Genomic DNA, 27,568 nt, shown 5'->3' on the forward strand with positions numbered 1-27,568 from the left:
TAACAAAAGCAGTGTGAGGGAGGCAGAGGCTGTCAGAGATAAATTGAAGAAGAATTGCAAACATTTAGGAGGGGGAGGAGTGTGTCTCAGCCAGCTATTGATTGAATATAGGACTGGGTCCTCCCCTGCAACACAGAAGCATCATACATCACTGCACTTGTACAGTAAGTTCTGCTGGCAGCCAGCACTAAGGTGTCAGAGACCTGAATCCACAGTGGAATTATTTTGTGTTTAAGGCTTGCAAGCTGCCATTAAAGAGTTAGGTGCAAGCTCCAGTCTCTCACCACAGCTGCACAGATAAGAGGGAGGCCAGAGGGCTGTGCTCCAGTTTGAAGAGAGATGAAGCCCTGTGAAAGAGCTGGGAAGCGTCAGCACGGACAGAGAGGGGATCAGCAGAGGCTTGGTGACGGTGAGCGAGGAGACCAGGAGAAGAAGCCACAGCAGGGAAAGGGAGACGCTGCTCATCAGCAGGAGAAGCCTCAGCACGGTGCAGGAGAGGCGCAGCAGCAGCATCATCATCATACTGAGGAGGATCCATGGAAGGATTGCATGGACACAGCAGTGCAGCTGGCTCTCAGAGCCGGGCAGGTGAGAACCTCTCACATTGTAATCATTCACTGCAATAGTTATCTGACTATATCAGGGTTTCAGCAAATAAAATAACGGAGTTTAAAAATATCCATCAGAAGCCATTTTAGACCTATTTTATCTTTCAGTGCAATTGTTTAAGTAGATATTAGTTCAAAAATGTATTAATTATGTGATCTATTATATGTAATGCTGTGCATAACAACAATATATTTGAAAAAAAGACATGGGAAGTATTTAATATTTAACTGGGTGAGATACCCCTGCTGCACATGTATTTTACAGGTATATTAATCCTGGGAAAGGAGTAGCAGCACGAGTGCTTGGCACAGGTTAGTTAAGGGTCTGCACTGTGCAATAAAGTGTACACGTTTTCTGAAACTGATCATTGAAATGTTGGAAACCATTTTCCTATATTGGCCTTACCCATTTCCCTGGGCTATACCAGCCACTAAATATTTAGTGTGGCCCTTTATTTCATTTAGTACAATATATCTCAATGAACTGATAACAACATGCTTTTGGATTTGTGGGCCACTGGAGCTACCTGAATCTTTAAGCAATTGATTAGACTGTGAATGCCATTTCGGTCCCTGTATATACAGCTCAGTAGGTATGTATTAATACATAGAGACCTGGGTGACATCGAGCAGATCTTCTGACAGTAGATGCTTTGCTTCTTTTGGGGGACAACCCCTCCCCCCACACTTCTAGCTCTGGACATGCAGTGTATTCTTTTACCATGGAGCCGGCTGCTGCTCACCAAGAAAACTGATCGGGTGATAGAAAATATGTACAGGCAGTCCTCGGTTATCCAACGGAATCCGTTCTGGAAGTGGCGTTGGATAGTGAAACCGTTGTAAAGTGAGTCCCATGTTAATCAGTGGCGGTGAGCGTTGGATAACGCATTTCGGCGTCGAAAACCCGCCCATAGGGTTGCGTTCGTTGTAAAGTGAAACTTTGGATAGCGAGGACTACCTGTAATAGCGTAATATACAATTTTCTGGTTACTGACTCTAATCAACATTAATCAACACTGACCCCTCTTTCATATTAAGGGTCTTTAGATGTGGTGTCGGTCTGATTTACATTTCTTAGTACAGTGATAAGTGTTGGGTATTTGTAGACCTACCACACTGACAGACTGAGACTAGATTATTTTTTTTAAAGGGGGTGAATCCAGTTTGAATCCCAGTGTCTACTCTTTATGATCTTGGCCAAGTCCCTTTAGCTCCCTGTGCCTCAAGCACAGGTACCTCTTCAAGACAAGGGCTCATCATGCTCGTAAGATAAAATTCACAATTCTGCCAAACTGATGGTGCTGCAGAGAGTGTGTGTATAGATGTGTCCTCCAGCAAATGAAGGTCACAAACAGCAGGAATGCACAGCCGACTAGGCCTCTGCATATGTTTATTTTTTACACTTTACTGCAGCACTGAATACATGCAAATGGGAAACTGGGCAGGATTATTAAGCTGAAAAGGAGACTGGCTTTGCTGTCGTTTTCAAACCTATCTTGGAAGCTCACCTGTTTTTTGTTTTAGGAACAATCCATTAAAGCAACAGGATTTCTTCACAGTACTGTACAGTGGGGGGGTCTGTTTTCACCTCTATTTTTCCTCTTTGTTTCCACGCTGTTTTTATTTTTAAACTGCTTTCTTAATGTGCTCAAAATCTAAATTATTATGGTTGCCAAGCCATACTCACTAAGTGATATTAGTAGACCTCAAAGAACCTTATCTGAGAAGCTTAAGATACCGTACTTAGCCTGTTCTGTCTACTTTGTGTCATTATTTAGAAGATTACGATCCTGTAACACAGTGGATTCCCAAAACCTTTCTGGTTCAGGAATGCTTTAATTATATTGTGAAATTCTACGTAACCCAGCCCTCTCTAAGATCAGATATATTTTAAGGAACCCCAAACCTCTGCAATAGAGCATCTGAGATCAGATGCATTGTAAATACTTCTGTGTTCAAATTATCTAAAAATTGCAGGAAGGCCCTCAGAACACCAGCTGTAACATATTGTTTCTGATCATTTTCTAGTCTGCCTGGACAACGACTCTTGCTGTCTCAAGTAGTGGAAAACGAGAAAGTAAACATGAGTTTCCACGTGACTGCAAGCTTTTGGGCGCTGTTAAATAAAAATTAATATATACAAACCGCTAGGAAAATAATATACTAGTACGTATGCTTATAACCTGCTTTTTAAAGAGCAGCACATGGAGGTCCGTTTCAAAATAAATTACTCGCCCCCCCCCCCAATTGTTTATTTTGATGTTTTTTGTGGGGGAAAACATGGGTAAAATAACATCATATAATATATACTTCACATCGTTTGATACCAGTACATACTTAAAGTTGCAGTTCAGTCTTTTTTTTTTTTTTTTTTTAAATTTATTTTTTTACTTCAATAGTTTTATGTGTGCAATCTCTAATTACCTAAAGAACTGTATAGCTGCAGGTCAGTTCGTTCTCCATGTATTGATAGGTCGAAATTTGGTGACATAATTAGTGAAGGGATCTGTTTATATTCTGCTTGTCTGTCAGTGGAAGCTCATGAATATTCATGAGCACTCCTGCACTGACATGTGCAAGAGGGAGGGCAGGGCTGACAAAGGGGTGTGCCAGGGCTTGTGACAGGACATGAAGGGGCAGTGCCTTAGCAAATGGCTGTTAAAATAGAATACAAGAAAATTGGTCTTTCAAAGTTGTTTTTTTAAAAACAGAAAATGCTAAAAGTATTTTTTCTTACTACAGAACTGATTTATTAAAAAAAACACATGCAGGATATTGACTGAACTGCAGCTTTTAAATACACTCTTGCTTTAATCCCTGAGAACAAATTAAGAGGGGAAGAAAAGAACAACAAAAGAAAGGGGGGATTTAAAAAAGGGAGGAAGAAAGTGGTGAGGGCACGGGTAGGACCCCCTCACCACTGCATCTTAATCTTTGTTCTTGTTCTGGTATGCCATCAAACCATTCCATTTACCAGCATAGGTCCTTATAATAGAGCCTGACTCTTCTAGCGTGCCTTACCCTCGCTTGTTAACCAGGGCTCCCAGACGGGTGAATTTCCGGGGGTTTTTTCTCAAAAAATGCTGTTAGCTTCTCCATCATTAGTATGTACCAGATCCTCGGTTTTATACGTTTTCTAGTTCTGGAATTGTTTGCTTATTCCACTATGCGGCTATGCAACATCTTGCTGCCTGAAAGATATAGTGAAACAAACTGTGGCGCTTCCCAAATTCAATCAATAAAGACGTACAAATGCCGTATACAAAAAAGGATGCAGTAAAATAAATATGTATTGATGCTGGCCCTGGGTGGTTTGGATGCAGCTTTACCCGAAGAAGAATCTCCCTGGATCCTTGAGGTAGGTGGTGGAACAGGTGTGGGGAGCACAAACCATAAAATAAAGAATATACAAAACAGTTGTCAGTAGAATCAATGTATAGAGAAATAGATGTCAAGCATGCAGTCAACCATGCACAGATGAGTGGTAAGGATAAACACAAATGATGTTTAACCCTCTGTGGGGTATCTTAAACCCGTAATAGTATCCAATATACACTATATAGTGAGGGAGATGATGGTGTATAAATCAATATAAGTAAATAACCAACTCACACGGCCATGTGTGAGTCCCCACATGTAGAAGTGTCTTTAAAATCTCCTTTCAAATTGCAGGAACTGCCCCAGTGGACGTGCAGACAGAAGAGTGATGGTGTATGGTATAAATAAATAAATAGTGACTCACACGGCCATGTGTCTGTCTCTCCACAGGGTGTCCTAGCACTCATGGTGAGTCGCAGGACCCAGAAGGGAAAAGATACCACCTTTGGGTATTGACTCACACATGGCCGTGTGAGTCACTATTTATTTATTTATACCATACACCATCACTCTTCTGTCTGCACGTCCACTGGTGCAATTTGCAAGGAGATTTTAAAGACACTTCTACATGTGGGGACTCACACATGGCCGTGTGAGTTGGTTATTTACTTATATTGATTTATACACCATCATCTCCCTCACTATATAGTATATATTGGATACTATTACGGGTTTAAGATACCCCACAGAGGGTTAAACATCATTTGTGTTTATCCTTACCACTCATCTGTGCATGGTTGACTGCATGCTTGACATCTATTTCTCTATACATTGATTCTACTGACAACTGTTTTGTATATTCTTTATTTTATGGTTTGCGCTCCCCACACCTGTTCCACCACCTACCTCAAGGATCCAGGGAGATTCTTCTTCGGGTAGAGCTGCATCCAAACCACCCAGGGCCAGCATCAATACATATTTATTTTATGCTTTGCGCTCCCCGCACCTGTTCCAGTGCCTGAAAGATATGTCATATTAATTTGTAGGAGGAGGTAGGCTGGGAGGTGGCCTCCCCAGCAATGCACGCCACGGGTCTGGAATCAAGGGTATTGGACACCATGGAGTTTGCCAAGTCATAGATTTGCCTCCATAATGGTGTTAACACTGGGCAGGTCCACCAAATGTGGAGGAGCGAACCATGCTGACCACAGCCCAGGTAGCAGAGTAAGAATAGGTATTATTAGTTGTATGCATGTTCACCAGCGTCAGGTAGCATCTGAAAATCAATTTCTAGGTGTTTTCCCTGACTACTGTGCAGATGGAGCTCGACACCGCCACCTCGCATAAGTCTTTCCAGTACTCTCTCTCTGGTTTCGCACAACTCCTTTTCCCATTTTATCATGTAAGGGCATTTGGTCTCCAATGTTATGTTCAGTAAAAGTTGATGATTGATTAGTAACCGCTATAAAAATATATCGAATACTCCTAATACTGGAATAAGAACGTCACCACAGTCTTAGTTTCACAATTGAAACATAATTCTGTGTAATAGATTCACCACTTCTAATAGCGATTACAGCAGCGAGACTTGGTGTTAATAAAAATGCATTCATATTCTCAAGCTTAGGCTGCAAGTCTAGTTACATAATGTGAACAAAAAACAAAAAGCACAAAAAACATACAATACAAACAATGATTCCCTGGCGCACTAACAGATATTAAACCTGACAGAAGAATGCAGTCCCATGAATCAATTGATGATAAATAATGAGATCCACAGTCCACAATGTCCCGTTCCTTTTAGATTGGAGACTTGTCTGGAAATAAAAACAAAACAACCATTGCGCAGTACCCTATGGTCAGTTCTATAAACCCCCACCGTTGCTATCTACTTACTTAAAAATGGATAGAAATGGGCCTCAAAAGGTTTCTTTACTCTCCTCACGGTTGGCTCCGACTTATTCCTGCTGCTGGTGAAGTGATCCTTACTTCCAGCGTCAGCACCACCATAGACCGAGTGGAAACAGAAATGGGCGCCAATAGTGTGATACCATAAACATTTATTAGCAGGGTTAAAAAACATGCACTCACATGCCGTATTGCCCTATGTGTGTCCTACAACGTGCCGTCCGCTTACATGGGAGGATGCCGAGGGATTGCAGGAGGAGGCTGGAGTCGGCGTGGATCCCCGCTTCGTGGCCGCGACTCGGAGCGCCTAGTCCCTACCCCTAGTCATTACCCCTGAAGAAGTGACGTCAGAGTCACGAAACGCGCGTAGGGTGGAGCTTCCAGGACGTGCTGCTACGTGCATACCCTTTGAGAGGAGAAGAGGTTGATTGGCGGGGAACGTCATCGGAGGAGGGACTAGGCGCTCCGAGTCGTGGCCACGAAGCGGGGATCCACGCCGACTCCAGCCTCCTCCTGCAATCCCTCGGCATCCTCCCATGTAAGCGGACGGCACGTTGTAGGACACACATAGGGCAATACGGCATGTGAGTGCATGTTTTTTAACCCTGCTATTTTAGTAATAAATGTTTATGGTATCACACTATTGGCGCCCATTTCTGTTTCCACTCGGTCTATGGTGGTGCTGACGCTGGAAGTAAGGATCACGTCACCAGCAGCAGGAATAAGTCGGAGCCAACCGTGAGGAGAGTAAAGAAACCTTTTGAGGCCCATTTCTATCCATTTTTAAGTAAGTAGATAGCAACGGTGGGGGTTTATAGAACTGACCATAGGGTACTGCGCAATGGTTGTTTTGTTTTTATTTCCAGACAAGTCTCCAATCTAAAAGGAACGGGACATTGTGGACTGTGGATCTCATTATTTATCATCAATTGATTCATGGGACTGCATTCTTCTGTCAGGTTTAATATCTGTTAGTGCGCCAGGGAATCATTGTTTGTATTGTATGTTTTTTGTGCTTTTTGTTTTTTGTTCATGGTCTGTATACATGCCTTGTGGATAGGTTTGTTTTATTCCTAAGGCAGCCATTCCCCTTTCTACCAAAATAGTTTGTGAGGGATCACATATAGGGTTTCCCATACAGGGGATCTCCTTTTGTTTGTAGAGCACCTGTTTATTTTAATTAATATATAGGTTTAGGGTTTATAGGTTTGAGCGCTGATTATATGTTTTTAGTTTAATTTTTTCACCACTAGTTACATAATACTGGCATAACCCTGAATGGTACCAGCCTTCTTGCCTCGGTAGTACACGAGAAGGCCGTGCAAAGTCTCCTTTGGCAATGCATACAAGCACAGGCTCACACTGCTGCTGTATAATTGTAACAGTAGCTGGTTTGCGTTTACCAAAGATACAAGTCAATTTCGGTAGTAGATAACTTTGTTGCTATATGAGTAGTCAACTGCACAGGACCTTGCCTGCATTGTAACAGATACAATCATATTAGAAACGGCCCGCTACACATGATGTGGTGACGTCCTCTGGCGGCGACATGCACCGACGTACATTTCACGTCTATGGACGCTTTGTCAAGGTGGCTATGGTAACTTGATCATGTCTCTGGTTTCAGTCCCACTAATTGTGTGGGACAGCAAAACATAACGGTGTTATTCTGGTGCCTTCCAATCGCATATCTGCATGTCAAGGATTGGACTTCGGCTGAAGTGGATCCCAGTGGCAGGAACAGCAGGGAGCGAAGTCAGGAAACAAGCAGTGGTCCGAGGCAGGCGGCAGGTAGCGAAGTCAGGAAACAAGCAGAGGTCGGCAACGAGGAAACTGGAACAGGATGATAGCAATAGCTAGCACAGCAGTAAACACAGGAACCTTGCAGAAGCTAAGGAACCAGTATAAACAGGCAAAGAGGAACAGGAAAGGGAGGTTTATATAGGCAGGCTGGGAGGTGGAGCACAGGTGCAGATGTGTCAGGTATCAGAGTCTGGAATGTTCCTTAGTTTAGCAGCAGCACTCCCGGTGGGCAAGTATAGGTACTGCAGGCTAGAACCAGACATTGAGACTGGCAGCAGTCCCGGTGGCCAAGCATGGGAACAGCAGGCTAGAGAATATGACACTGCAGCAGTTGTGACCTGGTAAGAAGTCGCTTGTAGGTATGACATTTGCACACTGGGGTGTGAGAGCAAAGCGCACACTCTTTGCTACCAGATTGATGTTGCAACCTAGCAAACCAGACACCCACTTATTACGCTAACTGCTGCTACATACAGTATCTAACAAAGTTTCACATGCTATTATTAGCTGGACATCATGTTACATTGGGAACACTGGCAGAGTATGTTGGCAGGCACACCACGATGTCTTTGCCCAGCTCCAGAAATTCAAAATAGAAAATAAGCATTAAACAATGATATAATTTCTTTTTAAATCAAATTTTTTTTTTTTTTTTTTTTAAATTAATAACATTGGCGGCACATCTTTATTTTGTATATAAATTTATAACTGGTAGTCATCAAACAAGTCGATGGACCTCCAGGGAAGAGCCCTTGTATGCCTCAAAAGGCTTTTGATGCTGTCTCACGGTTTTCAGAAGAAGACTGGTATCTTTAAAATAGAACTACACTTCCTCCATAATTGTTCTTCTTAAATTTGCTGTATTTGCCTTCTTAATTGACATTTTGGGTCCACTCGCTGTCCAGCTCAAAACTGACGTGGTGTTTAAAGGTGAACTGGGCATATTTCTGAGGTAGACCACCACATCTGATTTTGTATTTCTCCCGGACGCTCTGGGGCAGGTCTCTCCGCATGATGTCTGGGAGCTGTACAGTCCTGGGTGCTGGAGCGTGTGTGGTTCTGGCAGCGGGCGGGGGTAGATGGTCGGGGAGGATACTTTTCTCCTGTCATGGCCTAACTCTTACCAGGGTTGTTATCTCCTCCAATAGAAGGGTATATGTGTATCCTGGAGGGGGTAAGCGTGGGGGGATCCTGTGGTGTGCTTGGTGTTGGCAACATAAAGGTCAAATCCAGAGTTTGAGAGGGGGGGTGGGCTATGCGGTACCTCCATGGGAGAATAAGGCACCTCATGGCCACCCTCCTGCTCCTGTGTCGGACATACAGGGGCAGGGACTCCAAGCAAAGAATAGAGCCCCGGGATGTTCCCTTCAATCTTATCCAGACGAACGTCCATGCACCTACCCATATTCACCATGGTCTCCAAAAGACGATCCATCTTGGCCTCCATTCGGTCCCTGTATTGCTCTGTTGAGTTGTCAGTGATATCGATACCACTGAAAACATCCAGCATGCGGGCGACCGAGCTGGATCTGGTGCAAGGAGTGCTGGTGACACCCGGACGAACATCTGCGTGGCTGGGTGCTTCGGGACGAACATCGGCGGGGATGAGTGCTGGCGCAGGTGAGCTGGGGCTCACCCCCCCCCCCCCAGGGGAATTAAAGTTAATACTGTATAGTTATAGTTAATACTGTATAGTTATAGTACATTATATTTACCTTCATTATAAACTTTGCCAACCGCATGGAGATGAGCCAATATCAGAAGTGTACTGTGCGTACAAGCTGGGGTCACTCATTTACTTTGCATTATATTTATCTTCATTATATACGTTGCTAACCGGGTGGAGATGACCCAATGACAGGGGTGCACAGTATTGTGCGTGACAGCCGGGATCACATATGTAATCATCATTATAGTTGACAGGTGCATGCTGAAGCTGGTAATCAGGTGGGGCCAGGTAGCAAGGATTGAGGTTCACTAGGTTTTCAGTCATGGTCGGCCCGTTCTTGCAATAGTATTAGGAAGCCGGTGTTGGTACCTGTACACTGCAGGGTTGAGAAGTACGTACAGATACTGTACAAATCTTAAATGGATGAAACCCGACCTTTCTTCTTTTGAAGTCGCCATGAGTAAACATACCGGCAAAAGCTGGTAAAACAGACCAATGTCCTCTTGTACATGTATCTCCCGGAGGATGGGCTGTGTGAAAAAAAGCAATCCTCATTAGTAAAAGTTTGCCTTATGGAATGCTTCCAGCCACATTGGTTCGGTGAAAACTTGAAGAATTCATATTTTTCAATTATATAGTCTTATATCTCTGCTAAAGTTGCCTTATCAGTCCCCGCATTAATTGCAGAAAATATGTGAAATGCATATGTGCAAACTACAATGTGGTTTGGTATAAGGACATGACATGACATGATATCCATTCAGCAATCGCAAGGATAGCAATGTAGAATAACGGGACAAGCATTGTGTATACTGTGGAGATTTTAATTATGAAACGCCTACATTTGATAACGTCTTCAGCGAACAAGGTACATTTATAATGGATGACTAGTGGCCACGCCTCTTTCTCTAGTTTTTAAACACCTGCAAATTGACTACACACAATTCACTGGTTGCCCTGTGCAAAGGGATTCACTTTTGCCATCTGGCGGAAACACGCAGATCTGCACCCAAACAAATCACAATCACAGTAATCACGGAAATCAACAACGGTAAACAGGTGTGTGATTGACAGCCTTCACGCAAGATTAATGAGTAGATGCCGCGCAGAATACAGCAGACTTTAGGAAAATAGCGCAGAGAAATTATCGAATTATGGCCGCTGCATCTGTAGATTCACAAAACTCTGTGACGTCGGGTCTTATAACGTGACTTTCCCTATATCGGGAATGGCCGTTCTGTTCCCCAAGTTAATGTGGTATCCTCAAAGCTAATGATTTACAGAAACCACCTCCGTAGTACATCGCGTTAGTATAGGCTTAATGTCATGCATAACGTTATCTTCCAATATCGTGACGTTGTGCCAGTCTTGGCGTTACTCCTATCTAGACCCCAAAAATAGGGCAACTGCTGAAATGGAGAGCAAGAAGAGATGGAAATAATGCAGGGAAGTAACAATGTTATTTAAATCCTAACTAATTGTGGCTCTACACCCATACCGACACTGCATTTATATAACATTTCTGCAAAGTAACCATACAGGACTTTACTGTATGTGCAATGTTATGAGAACACCTTATTTGCATGTCATTCTCACAAACAGCCGTAATGGTCAACACCATCTTCTTTATGGGAAAAAACATGACAACATAATTATTGGTTATTTCGTTACTAATATTTTTGTCCTTGTGAAGATACACAGTTAGTCTTAATGTGACATTAAGTTGGGTTAACATGGCTTAAGGCAGGTGTGCGCAAAGTGGGGGCGTTAGATTTTTTTTTGGGGGGGTGGGAGGGGCGCGGCGGTTACAGAAGCCTGCGCTCTTCCTCAAGGCATTTAAATGAAATGCCGGAGGACCACGCAAGGCCTCGGTAACTCACGGTGATTCAGCCGGCTTCTGGCGATGCGGCATCAAATTACACCGTGGGGGTCATGTGACAGCGTCATTTGACACCGACACAAAGGTAAGGGAGGGCAGCACTAGAGGTTTGCGCACCCCTGGCTTAAGGGAGCTTGGTGCATTAAGGCCTTAGTGTTAATACATCAATAAAATGCTTTAGAAAGTTACTTACTCTTTGTAATATAATCTATGATAAAACTGTGAGTCTTGCCTGTGGGCAATTTTTATGAGTTATTATGAGGCTATTAGTACCAGCTAAGATTAGAAACACAGAGATAATCAGTAAAAATATAAACGTGATATTTGTTTTATGGGAATCAAATGGGTCAGACTTGACTTCATTTGAATAATACATACACTAATCTTTATGCCAACGTGCAACCAACTCCCTGGACTCACACATGCATGATGGATGGATGAACGGGCTCACTGCAGGGAGGTTCAAATCATTGTAATGCAGTTTTTTTTCTTGAGCTGGGGGTTTGAGGTATTTCGCAGTTCCTGTATCTCTGTGGTCAAACTGTTGCACAGGACAGTTTTTCATACTTTGTGCTCTAATATACAGCAGGAGCATCCTATTTCAAAATAGGTGTAAGAACTGGTTACCAGCAGTGTTAATGCGGGCTGCAGGAAATATTTTTTGGGTGTTGCTGTACATAAACAAAAAAAAAACAGCAACGTGCATATATTACCAAAACGTGAAAATGTATAATCCCAGGGTTAGCTGCACCCCTACTTCCAGCCCCTATGGAGCTGCCTGATGACCACCTATACTGTCGTTTAGCCACACCAAGAAACTGACATCAATATTTATTACCTTCATTTTCTATCTTTCCTATGTTCTGTATTTCCACCCCTACTTTGCCCTTTTGTCTTGTGCCCTGTGGTAGATTGAGAAAATAACGTGATGGCTTCAACACGAACTTTTCCTCCAATAGGTGGTCAAGAAAGCGCTTAACGAAGAAAAAAGGGTGTCTACCAAAACCTCGGTGGTAGATCTTGTGACAGAGACGGACCACTTTGTAGAGGAGATGATCATTTCTGCTCTGAGAGAGAAGTTCCCTTCTCACAGGTAAGGAGCCACTAAATTAAAGCAAACATATTTGATACCCTGGATATAGTTTGGTTATTTAGGTCAGATGGTGTACACCGTGCAGTACAAAGTAGAATGTCCTCACTAAGCATAATGAGTCATTGTCATCAAAAAGCCTAGTGTAATCTAAAAAGAAATAATAATAATAAATCACAATTCATATCTCAACCAGATGTTTTTTGATCACATACAGTAAGTACTATGTTAGATTCTTAAAAGAAGAAAATGTATGCACGTCAGAGGATTATGGCACGGCTTGTAATTTAATAATACACGTATGGATGCTAAGAGACTGAAAATGTGCATTTCCAAATTGGTCACATTTGAGATGGGCCCAAACACCATAATAAACACATGCACATTTAACAGACTGGTGAGGCTATTGTATAGAAAATCATGAAAAACCATGTTTTTTTTTTTTTTTTTTCCTTTTTAAAGCGCATCTCTGTAGGTGGTAATCGAACACTTATATCAAGCTTCTAGAACCTTTGATATTGTTGCTGGCAAAGAACTTTGCATGGAATGTGTCCGAGATCTCCACTAAATAAGGAAACCCGCCTCCAGTTTGGGTTTTGACTTGGTGGAATGTCTGTCACTAGTGAGTTTATCCAAAGAAGGCCAGGCTCAGGATCAAAGTGCAATTGTTAGATGAGGGACTAAAATTGTACAGCGTATTGCCAATGAAGCACAACTACAGTTCTCTATTAAAATAATGTACAGACATTGACATCTGCTAACTGGGTAGAGGAATAGGGATAGTAACCTAATCTATCCTATCTATATATCTATCATCCACCTGAACCAGGATTCTTCTGAGTAGGACAATGCTAGTCTCTTACCACCTGGAGACCTCTGGTTCAGGAGATATACAGCTCCATTACTCTTACTTCAGGCCACCCAAAAAATAGTAGCAGCTCCAATGTGTTAGGGAAACTGCTCTTCACTGCAATGGTTCCCACATTCAACATAATTTTTCAAGATACCATACTCCTTGCCTTTTTGGAAAGTTCAAATGGTATCTGTATAGTGGCTGGTGCAAGGGTGTTCCTGGCCAGTTAATAAAGACAAAAAAGTAGGTTACTACTGTATGCCGCATAGTACACCAACAAGTGCACCAACAATCTACTGTGGGCAGCGCTGTCACACACTTAGGTAGGATTGACAATCAACTAGTTGGACACTGGTGCCCCTGTACCCCAAGTACTGTGGGCATACCCCCAGGTGTATATGTACATTTATTGTGGTATTGCAAAGTGTGATCTATTAATACAAGTATGTGTTATAACAGTATTTACTATCATAACCTGGTGTGTATTTACTGGGTGTAGTGTCTTGGGCGGGGTTATCCCACTCTGTGCAGATCCTTCCTAGGCGCTCTATATTAGAGACCAAGGTCACACCAGGCTCCCTTTAGCGGCGGATCAGGCCTCCTGTTAGCCAACCAGGTATCATCAGCGCTAGTAGTTTCCCTAGGCACGGGAGAAAGGGGGCTACATTTGGAGGCACTGCTGAGATTCAGACCTGGGGTGCCCAACCTAAAAGTATAAAAAAAAAATTAAAAAAAGCCAATTAAGGAAACTTGTCCCGCCAGAGCATCCATGAGTGGGCCCTGCGGCGTCACGCATCTCCCCGCCACGTGGTCGCCATTAGTCAGGTCCCAGTATCCCTGCCCTTGCCCAACTTGCAAACAGCACTGAGGCAGATACCGGGGTTTACCAAAGCCTGCATTGTAGACGCAAAATGGGATACAGACATCAAGTGGAGTACATTCCTGGTCGACTGCTGCTGTGATATCCCAGTGGACAATGCCCCCCAGTTTCTACAGCACCCTGAATCCCCACCAGGCAGGAGTCCCTTTATATACCCCAGATTGAGCGCCAGAATGGAAGCTCCTAGTGCCACCCCAAGCGTAGAGAAGTGTCAGGCGTGTGCATCCGTCCTTCCCCCAGGGAGCTCCAGCTGGAGCGGAGCTGGTAGGCAATGGTCCAGATAGAGCCATTGCAGTACCCGTAGTTCAGATGGGGCTCATATTTTCGTGGGAGTCCTGCAACAGCTGACTGAGAAGATAAGTCATCTGTCCCCGGCACCACCGCAACTTAAAGCCTTCTCTGGAATAACACCCACCCCCATCGGCGAGGAAAGAGTTTGGAACCTGGATGGAACACACCCTACACGTGCTCAATGAATGGTCCTGCTCCGAGGCCATGAAGAGACGGCGAATAGTCTAATATCTATGGCCCCCCAGCCACTCAACTGGTACAAATGCAATGTGACACCAAGGGAGAAGTCACCGCTAAAGAACTAGTCGAACTCCTCACACAGGCCTGCACTGCCGATGAGGATGAACTCCTGGCCCAATTCTGCGCTTTCTGCCAGAAAGAGGGGCAAGAACTGTCCACGTTTTCCTCAACACTTGCAAATGTCCTTATGGAGATTACTCTCTAAGAAAATTATCCCTGCCAGGGTAGTAAATGAGTACAGATTCAAACAGCTCATGAAAGGATCCCTACCCTCACACCCGGTAGTTCTCATGATGCGAGGCGCCCCTTGGGCCACAACACCCCCCAGCTTCATGGAATTGATGGGCCATATAAGGAAGCAGGAGGTTCAACTACACTTACACATTCCTAAGAAGTCTAAGGAGCCCCGCAAGGAAGAGTTCAAGGGGGCGTCAGCCCGAAGCCCAAGGAGCCATAAAGTGCAGAGGACGGTCCTCCTCCCAGGGCGCCTGCCTCTGCACCCAGGGTGCCCCGGAGAGAGACTCTTACCAGTGCGAACCAGAGTATCGTCTGTTACAACTGTGGACAAGAGGGGCATTACTCTTGGGACTGTCTGGAGCCCAAGAAATCCAATCCTAAGGTCATGGCCTGCAAGGTGCAGCCGACAGAAAAACCCTCCACTTCATTGGAGACTGCCTTGGTGCCTAGCCCCGAAGAAGCATCCCGACTGGACGCCTGCCATCACGTGGGACCAGACGCTATTATAAGAGTCCTCGTGGAAGGTATCTACTCATCGGCTTTGCTGGATACCGTGTCCCAAGTGACTATCATATACCGGCCCTTCTACGACCAACATCTTAAGCACCTGTCTATGCAGTCGGCGGAGGAGATGAAGCTGTGGGGTCTCAGTAATGAGGACTATCCCATTGACGGTGTGGTAAAAGTACGGCTAGATATACTACAGCTGAACACCGTCAAGTCTCACCCCATGGACGTGGAGGCTTTGATATGCCGTGAGCCCCGAGAGCATCCAAACTCCCCACTTATCTTGGGGACCAACACCGATGTGCTGTGGGCGGTGATCTGAACTTATCTACAGGAGGCCGGCAAACTACCACTGTCTTCTCTACCGATCCATCCGGTAATGAAGGAAGAGTGCTGCCGGGTCTCGGCCCAGGAAGGCTATGGTCGCCTATTCAATTACACAGTGGGGTTAACAGAGATTCCACCAGGGGGAGTAAAGTGCATGCACGCAGTGTACTGCTACCCAGGTCATGATGAGGCTGATCGTTACTTCTCTCTAGAAAGTACGCCAGAGGAAGACGTCAAGAGGGTACAAGATCGTACCAGAGGTACGAGAGTGGAAGTCCTCAATTTCGGTGAAGATCAAAGCGTTCATCCAACATCTCCCAGTACATCATGCCATTTGAGCAAGGTCAAAGACTATACCCAGTTACTCCCGGTCGGTCAGAGAATCGCCCAAGTCTTTTTATTTGTTTGGTTAATGCTGGCATCAGAATTATTTTACATAAATCGGCAAAAAAAGTGGCACTTAATTTTCCTGTACACAGATGGGGTTGCCAGGTGTCCGGTTTTCAACCGGACAGGCTGGTAATTCGGATGCCTGTCTGGTCCGGTATTACCATTTTTGCAGTGGCAAGCACGAGGGCGGCGGTCAGATGCGGCGGGAAGCATAAGGACAGCAAACGCGGCTGGAAGAGCTGGCCTGGTGCTGACTGAGGCGAGGGTAGGCCGCGGTTCGTGGACTGTGACCGGGGGCAGTCAGTCAGGTCAGGAGCACTCGTGAGGGACATCATGTGCAGTGCTGCTGTCCCTGATTGGAGGAGTGTACGGCAAACCCACACCCCGGCGGCCCAAGGACAGATTCAGGAGAAGTCCCAGTCCTGCCTTAAAATAAGGTAAGGACAAAATTTCGGGGGGGAATGATGATGGGGGGCCAGGATGGGATGATGATGATGATGATGGGGGCCAGCCTGGGGAGATGAGATCATGATGATGATGATGATGAGCCAGGATGAGGTGGGGGTATATTTCATATGTATTGGGGAGGTGGGGGTATTTTTTTATATGTATTCTGGGGGTCGTATCTTTTACCATTGTGTCCAGTATTTTTGGACAAGCCACCTGGCAACCCTAAACACAGACTGGTTCATCACAAGTGATTTGGGTAAAGATCATAAAAAATATTATGTAGATTTTGGTTAACATAGAACCTTTTTAGATAATGGAACCTTTTTAGATAATTGTATAAGTTTACAGATGCTCATTATATTTCTGTTTTTTTTTTTTTTGTTTGTTTTTTCCCTAACAAAGTTGCCAATCCCGTATAATTAGGTCATGAATTGGCACTACCATTTTCATTTGAATTTCGAGGGGTTCCCCCTGTAACACTTTTAGGCTGTGTCCATGCTGATCGCACGCGGGCTGCGAGATGAAACACAGGTGAATGGGATTGTGTTTGTGTGTGTGTGATCGTCGGGAAGAGTGTAGCTATAGGAGACAAAATCATTTGTCTTTGTAGCGCAGGGTCACGGCCACACCTCCCTGTCGTGTCTACCTACAGGACTCAAAATCTCTCCTGCTACAGGCGTGCATGACGCCACGTGACCGCGCGCACACATTAACCATGGGCACGGCCTTGGTTTGGAAAGATTGGCAGAAATGGTTACAAATTAGAATCGGGTGACGTTTCATTACTAACCTGAAGCCTGCAGAGATCACTTCAAATACAACTGGCCACTTTAGGGGGTATTTCTATGTACACACAAGCTCCCATTCAGGTGGTTTTCAGATAGAGATTTACTGCCAAACATGGCCCGATTGGCCTCTTTGTATTATGAAGAAGGTCGCAGTGTGTACAATGATATGAATACTGAGAATATCTGTGTATTTCTCTACAATGATATGAATACTGAGAATGTCTGTGTATTTCTCTACAATGATATGAATACTGAGAATATCTGTGTATTTCTCTACAATGATATGAATACTGAGAATGCCTGTGTATTTCTCTACAATGATATGAATACTGAGAATGCCTGTGTATTTCTCTACAATGATATGAATACTGAGAATGTCTGTGTATTTCTCTACAATGATATGAATACTGAGTGTCTGTGTATTTCTCTACAATGATATGAATACTGAGTGTCTGTGTATTTCTCTACAATGATATGAATACTGAGAATATCTGTGTATTTCTCTACAATGATATGAATACTGAGAATGCCTGTGTATTTCTCTACAATGATATGAATACTGAGAATGCCTGTGTATTTCTCTACAATGATATGAATACTGAGTGTCTGTGTATTTCTCTACAATGATATGAATACTGAGTGTCTGTGTATTTCTCTACAATGATATGAATACTGAGAATATCTGTGTATTTCTCTACAATGATATGAATACTGAGAATGTGTGTATTTCTCTACAATGATATGAATACTGAGAATGCCTGTGTATTTCTCTACAATGATATGAATACTGAGTGTCTGTGTATTTCTCTACAATGATATGAATACTGAGAATATCTGTGTATTTCTCTACAATGATATGAATACTGAGAATGTGTGTATTTCTCTACAATGATATGAATACTGAGAATGCCTGTGTATTTCTCTACAGTGATATGAATACTGAGAATATCTGTGTATTTCTCTACAATGATATGAATACTGAGAATATCTGTGTATTTCTCTACAATGATATGAATACTGAGAATGTCTGTGTATTTCTCTACAATGATATGAATACTGAGAATGTCTGTGTATTTCTCTACAATAAGAACGTTGTCGTTTTAAAATGAAACCATTTATAGATGTTGGAAACTATATCAGCCTTTGTAGCAAAATAGCAGGGCTGTTTTGGGGGGGGAAAAAAATTTAAAAATACATGTTACTTCTCATTGATAAATGTAAACTCGCACATCATAGGCTGCGCTTATACAGCCGGCGACGAGACCGATGACGTCGCTGTCGCCATTCCGATAGTTATAATTTTGTTGTTTGGAGGCGTCGCTGGCTATAAGGCCAGTGACATCAGCAAAGGGGAAGGCAGACGGGCGGAGAAGCTCCCTGACTGGCTTATAGCCAGTCACATGTGGAGACCGCCTCTTCAAAAATCAAATACCACTGACTACCAGATTTTTGGTAGCGCCGTCGCGTCCACTGTAAGCGCCAGCGACAATGCATTTATTTTGACGCGACGTCGCCGGCACTATAAGCGCAGCCATACTTAACATGTTATTAAACAGTTGCCAAATTTAATAGTATTACCTTTTGAAATCACACAAGTTATAGTATTGTTTCCTCTTTCTTTTAAATAATTAGATAACATTTTAATGTTTAGAGTAGTGGGGATTTAACTTTGTCATTTCTTTCTAGAAATTGAGTAGTCCTTGATAGACTGCGATTACTTCCGTTAGTAACTGCTCAATTCTATCTTGGACAACTATTTCATTGTGTTAGCGGTCTAGTTCTTTTGGATCCCGAGCATGTACTGCCCATGGCTGAATATTTTTTTCTATGCATTCTTTTTAGGTTGTTTATAACTTTGAATCACTTAATTACTAACATTTAAGGTCTTTAAAGGATTACACCCAAGAGCATTTCCGTGTAATTTGGACATTGTTCCAGTAAGGATACTACATTCTAGAAAACAATCCACTTTGTACCCAAACGATTTAAGCAACAACACTTTATTTATTTTTTATTATTAATCCCCATTTAAGTTGAATCCTGGCTTTGTGTCTCAATATTTAGATTTATTGGAGAAGAATCTACCTCTGCTGGTTCTAAATGCATCCTGGCTGACTGTCCAACGTGGATCATCGACCCTATTGATGGAACTTGCAACTTCGTACACAGGTAGATGCAATGTGACTTTACAGCCCTGTGAACTGAGGTGGCTGCACGTCGAATAGTTAGTTGGCTCAAATGAATTACTAAACAACCAATGTTTCCGCTATTACACCAGATCCTTATCAAAAAGTATTAGCTGAAACATTTGTTGTTTAAATAATTAGTTTATTCACAGTAACAAAGTAGCAATCGTTTTCTTCATGTTGTCTTAGATCTGGGCAAGAACCTTACGGTTTCTTGCATCCATAATTGGATTTCTTTTTTTATTTAAAGTCTAGAAGTGCTCCAAGTATTTTCCAAAATCACCTGCTGGTGTCCTCTTTAGTATCACGGCATCAGCCATGGCTTTCCAAATGTGTAGCCAAATGATATATTTCTTTTTATTTGGAGGGGGGTGAACAAAATGACATTTTGTATTCACATTTGCCTTTTTTCTATTAACAGAGCCATTTTTTTTATTTATTTTTTAAATGAAAATCAGCATTGTTCTGCAGAGAATGTATTTGCTGCCTCCTCAATCTTGGCCCATATCCGACAAATGTGGTGTCCGGCTTCTGCTAAAAATAAAAAATGAGTGCGCCACCAACTGGCTGTACAATGGTAAACACACACAAAAAGTCCCCAATTGTGAGTGATTGTATGATCAAATGTGCAGTGAAATAAACTCTAATTACTGCATAAAATTTGGGGGAAAAGGGATTTATAAAAAGTACTTCCCGGCGAGTGTCAAAAAATCTCACCAGAACGTATAATACATGTATCAAACTTTAATAACTGTGAATAAAGTGATTAGAATTTGTGATACAAATAAAATTATTGCCAAACCATACCAGCGACTGAATAGAATATAAACCGGTAGTCACTGCTCACACCCTGGTGAGGAACGGTTTCTCCAGTTCTTCCAAAATGTCAATTTTTCCCCATGGCGGGGGAGCGCAGATTGACATTGAGAATAAAAGAAAATAGGCACACAATAGTGTAGTATGTTTCCAAACTTGATGGGGAGTTTAGGGGTCAATAGGTCAAACTACTCACCGTCCCAGCGTTACAAAGCGCATATCCCAAATCGTGGCAATATCTGCAACAGGAAGACGATTGTGCAGACTGTCTGAAAACTCTCGTTTATATTTAGAAATAAAATGTGCACTCAGTGTGAACACTCTTTAAAACATATGATAGCTAGCAAAGTCGGGCGCTCCAGAGCTGCAGTCTCGCCGCTACCGCTCGTGACAATGTGTCTCGTCGGAGTGTCCCGTACCCGGATAGAGAGTGGAGCAGCGTGGCTTTCTCGATCCCCAGACTCGACGCATTTCACCTTCCAAGGCTTCATCACTATTTCTATCTCCATATTCATTATCTTAATCGATAAATTGGTACACAAATAAACACACAATCATTACTTAATTTTCTGTCAATATCACAATGGAGAGTACAAAATCGTAAATCTGCATTTCCAATAAACCTATAACTGCCCTAATACAAAAACCCTTTTTAAATATCAAAAATGTACATGGAAAATGACTGACTGCAATATGTGACAGCCCTGCTGGGTGTGTAGGACACGGCGCGCACACAGCTTTAGCAGGCCACATTTATACAGCCTATTTGGTAACTTATATGGAAAGTTAATTGTCTAATATACATGCACAGTGTGCACATTGGTCCACACCATGCAACCATCTCACAGTTTATACATTTGTAGTACAGTAATCATTATTGGATTATATAGTTATTGTACTGCATTTATGAGTTCATGTTCCCTGCCCAGGGGCTAAAAGCCCTTGAGCCCAATCAGGATAAAACCTGTTAGGCCTGTTTTTATGTAAATAGAATAATTGTACAATTGACAACAGACAGTCTTCATGAACTGCATGGGCAAAACATATTTTTGTTCTGCAACCATCACGTGCTGGTGCTAGGTGGGTAAGCTATACATTTATAACGTAATTGCTGGCTCCTCTGGCAGAAAGTGTGTTCAATGCAGAAGTCCTGTAAAGTCAGATTTCAAAAGTCTGTAGAGGCAGCAACCAAATCATCAGGATCCATCTGATAAAAATGATATCTATACGGTGTGTAGGACCATTCTCAAATGAACGAGGTACTATGAATTCAGCTTTTCTTTATTGTAGATTGCTAGGAGTAGTTTGCTGGGTCTAGGATATTTGGTTGCGGCCGTTTTGCAGCGACCAAAGGTCCACCGGTGTTTCGCCGTGACTCATCCCACCGCCAGGGGCCGTCACTTCTGGTTGCGTCACCGCTAATTTAAGTGCCTAAACCCCCTACCCACAGCCCTTGCCTTAAAACTTCCCCTACCCTAACCACTAAAACCCTTTAAATTGCCCCCCTACCCCAAGTGCTAAAACTTACCTTAGAAGCGGCGGGTTGGCTGTGGCGGAGGGTATGTCTGCAACTGAACGCCGGCGGTCATTTGGTGAAAGGCGAAATGGCAGCAACCAAATGTTTTCATTCCGTAGTTTGCCAGAGAGGGGTGCAGTCTTCCCCAGCACATGCTGTCCCTTTGTACCACTAGATAGTAAGGGTTGTTATCCCAGAGGAGACATGTAAGCAGGTCCCTGCTTCTGACATGATCTCTAAGCCACAAAAGTAGATAATAATGAAACCTCAAATGATAATTCTTTAGAAATGGTAGCTTTTTACTAGCACAAAAAGATAACTTTTTTTTTCCCCCACAGGTTCCCACCGGTAGCAGTCAGCATTGGATTTGCTGTCAATCAAGAGGTATAAAAAGTGTTCTGTAAGTTGGTAACCTGAGATGCCTAATGGTATCTCATAGGAGATGGGTAAGGTGTTTATTGGGACACAGATGTGCTGCTTTGTTCATATTTTTCTGAACATTTCTTTTATCTCTCTGTTGGGCACAAAATAAATATTTTGGAGGGTATCATTTTGTGTCAAATATTGTTTTCCTATTAAACTGAAACGAAATATTACATGCCAGAGTAGCAGTTGAGTAGGGCCTTACAGTACATACAAGAATGTATACAATAATATGCTAGTATTTAAATAAAGCGTTATAGGACTTCTCAGCGCCTCTTCTTTAGAGGCTGCTACATATTACAAAAGGCAACTAAGCCGGTTGGCCTGGTTTCATTCGCCTTTATTAGCATCTCTACAATGCTTTTTGATTTGGCTAAACACAGTATTTTACTTATTTATTTGAATTTGTGAGTTGCCTGGAGATGTCAACATTTGAAGTACAGTTAACACCCATTCATCTTTTATTAAAGTTGCTCCCTCCCCATCTTTCAGGTTCAGAGCAGCTGATTTTGTTTTACTGCATTTGATGTGGCTCTAGCGTTGCAATATCTTGGAAGACTAAATAATAGGTACCAGTGTGTTCGCAGCCTTATACAGGATTCTTCCACAAGAGTGAGGTATAGTGAGGGTCTCCACCCATCCAGCTGTGGAGATCTGTAGTTGGATACCTGAGCAAACAGAGGTCACAATGCTTCATAGTAACCTTTTTAAGGAAAATATAAAGTTTCACTTAACGCCATTATCCTTTTAATTAGACGCGGTAAGTGTGAAGTGACCCGAAACGAACCACAGTCATTAACCTCTTAACATGTATTATATTATTTAAAAACCCTATACCAATACATAGATGTAAAACAAATTATAACAATTGTGAGCCAGGTATTGTAGGTGACCGTTTCCACAAACCAGCAGAGCACCGCCTAATATGTAACCACACTAAGGAAGCGCACTATATAATGCATCTGAGAAAAGGTTACTACTCGCGCCTGTACACAGCAATATCTCGGTATCCCAATATCCTAAATTACTCAACAGTGCTGACGGGAAGATGTAGAGAGCACAATCAAACCATTGCACACGATGATGAAATAATCTGTGCCCTATAGTGAATCAGTTGGCAGACCCTTGCCTGCTGTGCCTGGTTGATTTGTGTGGTGCAAGTGCCCTGTGCCATGATGAAAATGATCATAAACAGGAATCCTTATACAGTATAGTTTTTGTTCCCTCCTGTATTTGAATTGGGTTCATTGTTTTTGGTGCTCCTCTCCCCCTTTTATATATTAAAACTGTAGACTGTTCTATGTTTGCAGATCACCCTTAACCTTTGTATATTGGGGTGAGGCGTTCCCAAACATGACATGTTGAGTGGTTAAAAGAAAGAGCCAAGCCCGAGATGCAGAAAGTATCAGTGGGCATCTTGTAGGGCTCTATATGGCCATTGTATTAACTATTCTTTGTTGCTCCAATGAAGCTGGAGTTTGGTGTGATATACCACTGCACTGCAGGAAGAATGTACACTGGAAGAAGAGGTCAAGGGGCATTTTGCGATCAAGAAAGGCTGCACGTAACAAAAGAAACTGGTCAGTATTCGTTTTGTTCTTATTAAATCCAGGAATAGTAGGCATTGATTTTCATCATGTCACTATTGCAGCAAAGCTAGTGAAATTTGCATCGCATACATTTTCCTTTCACATTTTATACATGTTTTCAGCTTTTGTGGGGCCAGGTTTTCATGTATGATGTAACATCTGAAATGTAACAAGATCAGCGACTGTTTCTTGATTTACTCTGGTTGTAAAACCTCACAGGACCAATATGTATTACAACATACTACAATATCTTTGAGCTTGGAGAGGCGATCCATTCCCATGCAAAATTATCCTAGTATTCTTCCACTACTATTGGGTTCTGCAGTTCTTAACTTATTTTTTTCAAAAAGGGGAAAAAAATTGTTTTCTCTCTGCCTTCTCACACTTTTCCCCTGTGACAAGGTAAATAAAAGCCACCAGTTATATGCCTGGAAAACCTATGCCTAGTCTGCAGTGCAGCACTGACTAGGTTAACTTCAGCTGGGAACCTCAGGACAATTAGTTGGATCCCAGTTGCCTAATCAAGGTGTGTTAAAACCCAGGCTGTAGACACATGGATCTTGGCTGTTGATGAGAGAGGAGTAAGAAGTAAAGAGATTCCTGAAAACAAGGTCTGAGTAGCAAAGTAGTTGTATTGTGAACTGTCTGTCCCCTGCATAGAAAAAGGGTAGCTGCCTTATATATAGACTGTCTGCTGAAGAGAAACTGTTTTGTTTGGTTTGCTGAAGAAAAAGCCATTTTCGTTTTTGCTGATGGAAAGCTATTTTTGTTTTGGGTGCTGTATATCTTTTAAGGCTAAATAAATAAGCCTTGTCAAGAAACCCACGTGTGTAGTTGCATGTACCCTGCAACACCCCCCTTATCATCCTTTTTCCTCCCACCATCCCTCTCTGCTGCCCCCTCCCTCTTCCTGCCCCTCCTCCCTCACGCCCCACTCCTCGTTTCTCATTCCCCACACACTCAATTTACACACGCACTTTCTCCATTTCCCCCACACACTCAATTCTTTCTCCCCCCCCCGCCTTACACAAACATTCTCCCTCCCCCCCCCCCCTCCCTTTAAGAATTTTACCATGGGGGCGGGGGGGTTGAACTGTGGTTGCGTGGGTTTGAACTTCAGCTGCTGCATGCAGTTGATGGCCACGTGATTCAGGCAGAAGTTGAAGTTCAGTGTGACACCTGGTCTAGGACATCTCAACGCCATCATTTAGCCGCTGTGATATTCAGCCGCCTAACATTTTGCCTCGAAGGTAGCCCCTTAAATTTACCCTTAAAGCCCCTAAACTTAACCACTAATGCAGATCTTTACCTAAACCTTAACCCCTTTCCCTAAAACCAATAATCTGACCCCTTACACTGAAACTCCTAACCGTAACTTCTTACCATAACCCGCTGATCTTACCCTAAAAAGCTTAAGCCTTTTCCCTAAAACCCCTAAAGTTTACCCCTAATGCTAATCACTTACCCTGGCTGCTGGGAGATGACACATTCTGTGTGTCGCCTGCCCAACTTCCGGCCCAGAGTCACGGGAAAATTGAAACAGGCAGTGGGAGGAGGAACTGGCCGTGGAGTGAGGCCCCCGCCCCCCGTTGGCTACGCCGGCAAGCAGAGAGACTGTTTCTTAGACCGTGTCCTGCAAGTGTTTTTATCAAGTTATCTACATTCATTCCAATAATACTTTCAGTATATGTTTGTTTTTCAGATCTTTTCCAAGTTCTTGGAATCATTGTGGATAACTTGATAAAATCACGTGCAGGACACTTTGTGAGAGAAATCCTAACGATATGGGGCTTTCCAGGCAAAATTGTGTCTCTTTGTTGGTACATAGCGCTGCACTGTGCAGTGTGACTGGTCATTGGTAGCAATTGCCTAAAGCTGGCCCTATCTCTTATTGCTAGTGGCAAGGGAGTTAATGCCCTGTGTGGCACTTTTAAAGACCCTTACAGTACTTGCCATTGTGGAAGACCATATATTGGTGCGTAATGGACAGTTTTGGTCAGATCACGTGTTGTCAGTTCTGCTTTTCACAAAGCGCAACATTCCACCTTTTTTATTAGTCGTCACACCCAGCAAACTTCTTCCTTCCAAAAATGAACTGGGACTTTGCAGGACTATATCAAAAAATGTGTTGCTCCAGGGACCAGGGAGGCTGTGCCCCATAAAGCTCCCTGGGTGAAACAACATGTTTGAGAAATGTAACTCTTTAAAGGTCATACTCTTTAACATGGCAACTATAAATGTGTAACCTCTTTATAAAGTGTTCTTAATATTTGTATATATTTTGTCATTCTTTTATATAGATTTGGTTTGGTTTTGACAGTAGATTGAACGATTAAAAAAATGAAAGATTTCGGTAGTGACATCAGTCAAATCTAACTGTCAAGAGAAGAGAATGATTTGTGTGTGTGTGTGTGTGTGTGTGTGTTTATATATTTTTATTTTGTTTTCCAGATATTAGGCAATCCTTAATTTTAACGGAAATCGGTCCAAAGCGTGATCCAGCCACATTGAAATTGTTCTTGGGTAACATGGAAAAGCTACTCCAATTTCAAGCTCACGGGTAAGTAAACAGATTGTGTTTTGATGTTAACTGTAGAACTGCTGTACTGAAGCAATAACACTGTTTATTCGTAAGGGTTGGCGACCTACGTTCTATTGACCTGTATTTTTTGTTGCCCTCAGTGTTCGTGTGATTGGAAGTTCCACCTTGGCTCTGTGTCATCTTGCATCAGGTGCTGCCGATGCTTATTACCAGTTTGGTCTTCACTGCTGGGATTTGGCTGCAGCAACAGTCATAATCAGAGAGGCTGGTGGTATTGTGATAGATACAACAGGTAGGTTATAAAGTACCCTTTCCGTCTCTACAAGAGTGCACGGCTCTATATTCTTACCCTGATTTGTCTGTAAGCACTGTTCAGAAAAATAGGATCCTGACTGACCAAACTAGCGTCTTTATGGAGGAGCAATCCCTGCATACGTGTTTGTGGGAGACACAGGGATGCAGTGTTATATGAAAATATTCCGAACCGTGACAGAGATGTAACCACGGTGCAAGACAAGTTAACCCATTTAGTGGCAAAGGGGCTATATTTATTTTAATGTTCTTTATCTGTTTTAGGGGGACCGCTGGACCTCATGTCATGCAGAGTGGTAGCAGCGGGTACCATGGAGCTGGCACAATGCATTGCTCAGGCGCTACAGACTATTGACTATGGACGCGATGATGAGAACTGAAAATGTGTCTGCGTTTAAATACTTAAGAAGCTTTTTCCTTCAGAGAACTGCAATTCCAAATGTTGTGGGATAACCCGTTTTAGTGTCCTGCTTTCAGTTTAAGATGTTTAGAGGCTTTTGATTAGCACTCCATTGTTTAAATGACATTTTAGTTTGAACTGATTGATCCTGTTATCCCTCTTTCCCATTTTTTTTCCTTTGGATGTGTTTGTCGGCGGTTTTTATGTCTGTATGTATTGCGTAACAGTTGCAGTCAAGATAACATTTCACAACTGTCCTAGGGATACAACCCAAAGCCTTCTGGGAAAGGTGCAGCTAAAATGAAACGTTATTTTTTCAGAACCAGAATCTCAGGTACGTGGCACATGTATTGAAGCATTAAATACATTATTTTGCTTTTAAAAGGGAGTATCTTTTAAAGTAGCAGTATTACCTAAATGTTACTACTCCCTTGTATAGCGACAATCGTATTTCCTTTTTTAATCTGTGATTTCTCTCTGTATTTACCCCGACTGTGTATTCCATTAAAGCGCAGAATTAAGGCCCATGTGCTAAAGAAGGGCCCA

General features: G+C 42.8%; 1 protein-coding gene across 1 annotated transcript; it reads left to right on the forward strand.

Moving 5' to 3' along the window:
• Nucleotides 1-27,568, forward strand: IMPA2 (inositol monophosphatase 2). Its single transcript, XM_075585388.1, has 8 exons — nucleotides 1-588; nucleotides 12,145-12,278; nucleotides 19,303-19,407; nucleotides 22,095-22,140; nucleotides 23,651-23,759; nucleotides 26,220-26,328; nucleotides 26,451-26,602; nucleotides 26,887-27,568. The coding sequence occupies exons 1-8, from the start codon at nucleotides 340-342 to the stop codon at nucleotides 27,000-27,002; spliced, it is 1,020 nt and encodes a 339-aa protein (XP_075441503.1). The 5' UTR covers nucleotides 1-339; the 3' UTR covers nucleotides 27,003-27,568.

This window comes from Ascaphus truei, chromosome 2, assembly GCF_040206685.1.
Source record: "Ascaphus truei isolate aAscTru1 chromosome 2, aAscTru1.hap1, whole genome shotgun sequence".
NCBI classification, from domain to species: domain Eukaryota; kingdom Metazoa; phylum Chordata; class Amphibia; order Anura; family Ascaphidae; genus Ascaphus; species Ascaphus truei.

Coding starts and splice junctions, on each gene's coding strand:
- IMPA2 (XM_075585388.1), top strand. CDS start 340: ATGAAGCCCTGTGAAAGAGCTGGGAAGCGTCAGCACGGACAGAGAGGG. Junction 12,279..19,302: donor GAGAAGTTCCCTTCTCACAG/GTAAGGAGCCAC, acceptor CTCAATATTTAG/ATTTATTGGAGAAGAATCTA. Junction 26,329..26,450: donor CTCCAATTTCAAGCTCACGG/GTAAGTAAACAG, acceptor TGTTGCCCTCAG/TGTTCGTGTGATTGGAAGTT.